General features: G+C 34.1%; 2 protein-coding genes across 2 annotated transcripts; one reads left to right on the forward strand and one right to left on the reverse strand.

Moving 5' to 3' along the window:
* Nucleotides 1-552: 552 nt before the first annotated feature.
* LOC131172779 (disease resistance protein TAO1-like) lies at nucleotides 553-4,337 on the forward strand. Its single transcript, XM_058134304.1, has 5 exons — nucleotides 553-1,294; nucleotides 1,549-2,693; nucleotides 2,841-2,857; nucleotides 2,970-3,022; nucleotides 3,137-4,337. Exons 1-5 carry the CDS (start codon nucleotides 810-812, stop codon nucleotides 4,335-4,337), a joined length of 2,901 nt encoding a protein of 966 aa, XP_057990287.1. The 5' UTR covers nucleotides 553-809.
* Nucleotides 4,338-4,419: 82 nt separating this feature from the next.
* LOC110644456 (uncharacterized) lies at nucleotides 4,420-8,349 on the reverse strand. The gene is made up of 7 exons (XM_058134305.1): nucleotides 8,338-8,349; nucleotides 7,873-8,059; nucleotides 6,860-7,422; nucleotides 6,287-6,720; nucleotides 5,657-5,744; nucleotides 4,911-5,078; nucleotides 4,420-4,518 (listed from the first exon to the last, which is right to left on the reverse strand). The coding sequence occupies exons 1-7, from the start codon at nucleotides 8,347-8,349 to the stop codon at nucleotides 4,420-4,422; spliced, it is 1,551 nt and encodes a 516-aa protein (XP_057990288.1).

Raw genomic sequence — 8,349 nt, forward strand, 5'->3', positions numbered from 1 at the left:
ATTAACTTAATATTATAATTAAGTAATATAAAATATTATCACAGAAATTTTTTTTTTGAAATAATTTTTATAAAAAATATTTTTTATATATAAATTATTTTTTATAAAAAAAAATAAAAGTTAAGTAATAAAAGACATTTCTAACTACTTAATAAATTTACTTTCACTTTGCTATAAGCCTTGTCAAAATAAATTTTCTTTTTAACTGAAATTTTGAATTTCAAATTACGACCTTTTTTTTTTAACCAAACATGCCTTTTTTTTCTTTTTTTATAAGTAAAAATTTTATTAATAAAAGATGAATAAAAATTTAGCACATTTTCTAGTATTTTTTTTTATAATAGGTGATAATTAATTTAATAATAATTTTTATTTTTAAAACTATAAAATTATAAATTTCATAAAGTGTCAAGTCAAAATTAATACTCTCAATCATGTCCCGGGTCGTAATTATATTTTTTAAAATAAAATAAAAGAAATGAGCTTAATAAAATGTGAAGTTGGTGAAGACTCCACATTGGTGGGAAGAAGCACAGTGGAAGCTGCAATGCTTCAATCCCACACGCCAAGTTTAGAATTGAATCCCAATCAATTATTAGACCCACTCTACTGTTTTGCATTTAATTTTGTGGACCAAATGGAGCTATACGATCCTTCCTGGACGGCAAATCTGATGTTGACTAAAAGCTCTTCATTTGTTCATAAATTTCTTGCATCAGACTAGTTTACCCAAATATTCATCTCTTGTATTTTGCTTTCTCTACCTTCTCCAAACTCAGCTGCACAAGATCCTTCTGTTATCACTGATCATGGCTTCTACTTCTTCCACTCCTCCCAATCAGGGAAAGAAATGGGATGTTTTTATTAGTTTTAGAGGCGACGATACGCGTTATGGTATTCTCTCCCATCTCTCTGATGCCTTGAAGGACAAACAAATCAAGACTTTTACGGATGAAGAGCTCCGTAAAGGAGAAGAGATCTCACCCGAGCTCTTGAAAATAATCCGGGAATCAAGTGTCTCAATAGTCCTTTTCTCTGAAAATTATGCAAATTCTCCATGGTGTTTGGATGAGCTTGTTGAGATACGAAAATGCAAGGAAGAATCAGCACAAATAGTTCTGCCGGTTTTTTACAAAGTAGATCCAACTGACGTTCAAAAGCTTTCAGGGAATTTTGGGGAGGCATTTGCTATTGCTATGGATGGGGAAAAAGGCAGTTCACAAAAGGTGGACAACTGGAAGCGTGCTTTGATGGAAGTAAGCAACATAGCAGGATGGGATTCACAGAAAATCAAGTAAGTTAATTACTCTTTACTGCAGTTTTTCTAAGTTTGAATTTAAGGAAATAGAATCAAAATATAGAAACTTTTATTAATCTTAATACTGAGCACTAATCGAAATATAGATTGCACTAATATGAAAATGGATATTTGTTACCTTATCCTAAAATCAAAGCATATTAATTATATATTACTATTTAGTTAGAGGTGTGGGTCTATCACTGTGATTCTATCATTACTCACTAGTGTTTGTTTTTATACGTGACTAGGTCTGAGGCCGAATTAGTTCGTGGAATTGTCAATGATGTTTCAAACAAATTTAGCCATATGTCTAAAAGTGATGATTCTTGTTATCGCAACTTGATTGGAATTAATCCGCGTGTAGAAGAAGTGGAACGGTTGTTAACTGATAAGCAAATTGTAAGAATTTGGGGGATGGGAGGTATTGGTAAAACAACTATTGCACGACAAGTATTTCATCGAAACAAGAATAAATTTGATGGTCATTGTTTCGTTGAAAATGTTAGGGAAACAATGACAAAGCAATCACCAGATGATGTACGGAACAAAATCATTTGTGAATTACTAAGGGAAGAACGTATAGACTATTTGAATGATCGTATTCACAAAAGGCTGAAGAGTAAGAAGGTATTGATTGTTTTTGATGATGTAGAGGATCGAAACCATTTAAAAGATTTAGCAGGAGAGTGTGATTTGTATGGTGAGGGAAGTAGAATCATCATAACTAGTAGAGATTCACTTGGTTTATCAGAAGAAAGCATATATGAGGTTAAGGAGTTAATTGATTCTCAAGGTCTGGAACTCTTTAGGTTACATGCCTTCGAGCAAAATCGTCCCAAGGAAGAATATAAGGAGCTATCAAAGGAGGCGACATTCCATGCTAGAGGCAATCCACTAGCTCTTAAAGTTTTGGGATCTCATTTATTGGGTAGGACGATAGAAGAATGGGAAAGCGAATTGGAAAAATTGAAAGGCAAATCTCTTAAAAAAATTGAAGTTGTTTTGAAAAGAAGTTATGATGGGCTAGAAAAGAATGAACAGGAAATATTTCTTGATATTGCATGTTTCTTCAAAGGGAAAGATAAAGATGAGGTTGAGAGAAAATTAAAAGCATTTGGTTTCTATCCAAAAAGTGGAATACCTTGTCTAATTAAGAAGTCTCTGATAACTATTTCAAACAATAGGGTAGATATGCATGACTTGCTAGAGCAAATGGGCAAGGAAATTGTTAATGAGGAATGCAAACAGCCTGGCGGACGCAGCAGGTTGTGGAATTATGAAGATATTGATCATGTATTGACAACAGAGACGGTAAGGACCAAATTAATCAATGAAGCTTTTATCATTATCATATTTGAATTTTGTAAGAATTGTAGATCTCGTGACGAATTAAGTATTAATCAATAATCCTTTTTGCTGTTATTTTACTAGGGAACCGAAAATGTTGAGGCCATATCGTTTCGTCTGGGTTGGAGAGATATTTTTAAGCTAAGTGCCACGGCCTTTACGAAGATGTGCAATCTTAGATTCATCCAATTAGATGAATCTGCGAACAAAGTGCTCCTTCCTAAGAACTTTGAATTTTGTGCACAAGCACTAAGATGTCTTCACTGGGATTATTATCCTCTGGAATCTTTGCCGTTAAATTTTTGGCCAAAGAATCTTGTAGAACTTCGAATGCGTGGGAGCAAACTCATACAACTGTGGAATGGAGGAGATAAGGTACAATTTATATATTTTAGCTATATTTTATAAAGTTAATTTGTATCTTCTAATTTATTGATATTTTTCTATTTAATTACAGCCTCTTAAAAATTTGAAATTAATGGACCTTAGCTACTCTCGTAACCTGATCCGGATTCCGGACTTGTCAAGTATTGCCCCAAATGTCGAGATTTTATATTTGGGACTATGTTCGAGTTTGGTTGAAATTCCCTCTCTTCAAAATCTGAGCAAGCTTACTGAACTTGACTTAACTAGAATCAAAGATTGTCCAGAGATTCCGTGTAATATAAGGATTCTAAATTTAGAGGACACTGAACAACTGCCCTCGTCAATTAAGCATCTGTCTCAACTTGTCATATTGTCCTTGGAACAGTGTAGAGCACTCGAGAGTCTTCCAAGCAGCATTGGCAATTTGAAACGTCTTGAAGAACTTGATCTACGTGAATGTTCAAGACTCGTGACTATTCCAAGCAGCATAGGCGAGTTGAAATGTCTTGAAAAATTACTTCTCTTTGGATGCTCAAATTTAGCAAGTCTTCCTGAAAGCATCAAACAACTTTCGAAGTTGAAACTGCTTAATTTAAAATGTTGCAACAGACTTAAAAGTTTACCAGAGCTTCCATCATGCTTAGAATTATTAAATGCAGCTGATTGCCGCTCTCTGGAATCTGCATCAATTTCTTTGAATTTCTTAGAACATGAAGATGAAAATGAAGAAGCAGATAAAAGTGAACATGAAAATGAAGAAGCACATAAAAGTGAATCTGAAGATTGCAAATTTCTTGATTTTAGTAATTGCGTCAAATTGAATAAGAAAGTAATGGAGGATGTTTTTGAAGCGCAACTGTTGGGTCAGAAAGTTACATTAGTGATGGCAGGAGGTGAAGTGCCAGAAAGGATGAGGTATAAGAATAAAGGATCCTCGCTTTCCTTCAAACTTGACCTTCGTCACGTAATTGCCTTCTCTTTCTGCGTTGTTCTTCGTCCCAGAGGTCGTTTTTATTTTCCTGGATTTAAAGTGGATTTCATATGTGAATCTGGAAATAGGCGGGAACGTAATGCGTTCAACTTATATAGCGATAGGTTCGTTGCGAATTGGAATCGTTATTATGCATGTCCGTCTAGTTCGGACTCATCACAGGTGTTGCTTTCATTCAATGGATTGAGGACACGTTTTGATGAAGAGTGTTTCGTTAAGGCCTCATTTTGCTGCAACGCTGACTGTTTCGTGGATCTGCAGGAAATTATGGAGTGTGGGGTCCATCCTATATATAGTAGAGATAAAAGGAGAAGCAGACCCCACTCAATCTAAATCTCTCTCTATCTCTTCCTGCTTCCTCTTAACCAAACCCCACTCACTTTCACAACAGGTATAACTCATTTCTAGTTTGCCGTTACTTTTTAGCATTCTTAATTGCTTTACTCTTACAAATAACTGCAATCTTTTGCAGCTCTATCATCTGCCGCTCTATTGTCATTTGAGAGAGGGAAGACTATACAGGAGAATAATTAAGCTCAAATCAGGGGAAAAACAACAGGTGAAATGATAAATAGTATCTTCGTTATATGTAATGTGAACAATATTACAATATAATATGTTGTTATGTGAACATATAATCTATTCTGTCATCCACATTACAACATTAGCTTCCAAATCTAACGATTGACTGAAACTGAACCCCACTTCACTTCCAAATCAACTAAGATACACATTGCAAATAAACTACAACTCTCTAACCTGAAGAACAAATAGCCTTTATAATTATAACAGGCTTATAATGGAAAGCTAAAGAAATGATAAAATAAGGACGAGGAACAACAACATCACATTAGAGTAGAATAAACATTGTAAATAACTAAAAAACCTCTAAAATGCCTATGGTACAGGAACAACAGGAATTGAATTTTCTATTGGCTTCTTTACATAATTACTCTTTGGATTGTAGCCGTGGAGAGAGAGATTCTTCATTAGATTGATAAGAGTCATGGGATTAGTACTTTTCTTGATCGTCAAATCATCATCACATTTCCTATCTCCTGCTTTTATATGCTTCTGCACGATAAAAATAGAGTTGCAAAATTAGCAACTAAAAATGAACAAACATTAAGCAGAATTCAGCTAACTTCCATAGCAGTCGGCAAATTTAAAATGGAGCACTAATACAATTCACAGCAGTCATTCAATTTTAGTTAAAGTGTCTAGGCAAGACTTAAGGTTTAGTTGTTGTTGTATCTAGGCAAGATCCCTAACATTGCACAGCAAAATTCATAGAATTCAGCTACTAGTCCAAAACTGATAACAATAAGATCATGATTTTAACAATAGCAAATTTTAGGGAATAAATGCATCTTCTCAGAAGATGCAATGGTCAAACCTGAATTGTTGACAAAACTATAAGGCTAGTTTTCGAGAGTGAACTTGCAGAAACTCACCATTTTCTTGTATCTCCATTTGCAAAGTTGCAGGCTTATTGTTCTTTTTAGTGTGTAGAGATTTCTCTCGATTTTCATAGAAATTGAAGTCATCCAACAATGAGGTCTTAGCTGAATAACTCTTAAATATATTCAGCATTTCCAAACCTTGCTAAAGTCCAATCTGCAAGTTATTATAACAAATCGTGTCAATCCAACCTTTAATATATTCAACAAGAACAGAGGCCACCATGCACAAGTTTCTATTCTAGCAGCATCTTTTGCCAGATATATTGAAATATCAAGCCTAAATTTTATAGTACAACCACTGAAAATAACAGAAAAATGGCAACATGATCTGCTAAGTTGAGTTTTTAATGCAGGGGAACCATATGCACAGCATATTGCAGAAGACTTCCACAAATAGAAGCTGTTGTGTAAGAGAACAGGTCTTTTCTCAAAACCACGAACTTCAAAAATAGAGAGTAGTTTTTTTTTTTTTTTTTTTTTTTTTTTTGAGGTTAACATGAACTTAAAAATATTTCTGCTCCATTCCCAACATGACAAGGTCAGGTATAACAAATATTCATTGTAAAGCAGTACTACCATGAAGTAAACACAATTTTCGACAATCAATATGTATTTAGTTCTAGCCATATTTCTTAAAATATAATATAACAAATTAGAAGATGTAAATGTAGAGCAGACTGGCTTTCACAACAGAAACATCAGAAGACAATTGAGTTCTAAAGCAAAGGAGATACCTCTTAAGTGTCTCTGCTATAAGTAACAGGCCGCCTACAATTATTTTCAAGATCTCTGTTCTGCTTCACGGAATGCTGCATCTACTTCTTATTGCCATTTGGAGTGCTTGCCCATACATCATATTTAATGCTCTTATGAATGTCATCTTCATTGTAAGATTTGATAACATAGAACTTAGCATCTGCGTACTTAGTTTCAAAATCTGGTTTGTTATACTGATCTCTTTGTACAGTGATTCCCAAGTCTTCCTTGACAGCAGACTCCAGAGAAGGAAATTTGTTAGAGCCCCTAGGACCAGAAGTTAGTTCATTTGAGGTTTCAAAATCACTGTTTTTATAGAATCTGTCTCCAGATTTATTTCTATCATTTCCATTCCATATCCTTCCGTTCTGTCTATAGTTCATAAGACAATTATGCGGGAATAGACCATGTTTTTGGATAGAAAAAGGAGGCAAATTTCCTACAGGATGGTATCCTTTCGAGAGACCTGCTGAGAAATCAGAACCCAATGCAGACACCTGTAACAAAAAAAGTTAAATTAGCAAAAACACTCAAAACTGAAGACTAGTGATGACCAACAAGCACAACAAACTTCAAAATCAATTCTTTTTGGGAAGGTTTAAAGATATAGACATAAAAAGTAAGAATATTTCATACCTTGTTTAAAGGTCTGATTGCTTGTGTATTTGTAGACTTAGAGGATTTGCCAGCAGTATTGTCATTAGACTTCATAGAGTTAAAACCACTGGACTTGGCAAAAGTAGAAGCTGATCCATATTTTCCATTTTGAGAACCAGTATTGCCATTTGAGACATCACTAAAATATGCTGAATCCCATGAATAGCAAGGCATGGCTTCTGATCCATAGAAAACAGAATGTGGAAGGTATCCAGGTGAAGAAAAATATGCTCGTTGACCAACACTTTGCCCATCTACCCCAACCACTGCCCCAGAAGCATATGGATTATAGCAGGTAAATAATAGACTAGTGATCCATTGTCTGATTGCATCCCTGATGTGATCAACCGATACACTAGTATCAATTATCAACAAGACACAATTATACAAAACTACCCTTATCAGCCAAGCAGAACGAGACATAGTTTTGCCTAATTTTTGCAAATAGAAATGAAAGTATACGCCAGAAGAACATACCATATGAGATCCATCTGCTTGAAAATAACCATGATCATCCAATTGTGTGAAGGATCCATTATACTCTGCAACAAAGAGTAAGTTTAAGAAATAATATACCATAAATTAATCTAATTCTCAAATTATAAACTTCAGAGCTGCAAATCAAACTGCAAAAAAAAAATCTTTAATTGAAGCAAAGTAAAGTAACTTAATATTTTCAAAATTATCATGCTTGAAGACGTGCTAAATTATTATCTTTTCATTTTTCACATGATTGCACCATTATCCTAAAAAATGATTCTGACTATATGGAAGTCAACTAAGAAATATGAGTACTTAATCACAAGGCCGATTAACATCATCCTATGCAATACATTGAGGAGTATATTACCAGACATCTCAAGTCTCAACTTTACTGAAAACCTATTATATGAGTACTTTTAACCAAGATTATGGCATTCCATTTAATTGACTTTATCACAACTCCAAAAGATTATATATAAGAAGAATATATAAGCGTCTCAATATCCCACCTGGGTAGTAATAATTGTAACTACTAGTCGGTGGATTGTAAATACCGAGGTCTCCAACAGACTCTTGGTCAGTCTCCCCTTTGATACTAGAATTACCATCTACTTCACCTTTGGTATTAGAAGTAGCATCCCGTGAAAAGCAACTGAATGATGTTGAGCCACATGGTAATCCATCTTTTCCAGAAGCCTGAAAACAAAGACATACAAAGGAAAATAAGATAATAAAAAGATAATCTTGTTCTACTAAGCATTAAGCAAGTTTGTTGTTAAAATAACCATCTAATCTTGTTCTACTAAGCATTAAGTTTGTTGTTAAAATAACCATCTACCATGCACAGAATAAATTTGTGCAATGTGGATGCCTAGAGATACACATACAGAGCCACAAAAATCTAAGATCCAAAAAATTTAAATAAAACACTAGCAATCCTTTTAAACAAGAAGAATGGATCTCATGGTACTCACACAATAGATCAT

The sequence above is a fragment of the Hevea brasiliensis genome, chromosome 14, assembly GCF_030052815.1.
Source record: "Hevea brasiliensis isolate MT/VB/25A 57/8 chromosome 14, ASM3005281v1, whole genome shotgun sequence".
In the NCBI taxonomy this organism is placed as follows: Eukaryota; Viridiplantae; Streptophyta; class Magnoliopsida; order Malpighiales; family Euphorbiaceae; genus Hevea; species Hevea brasiliensis.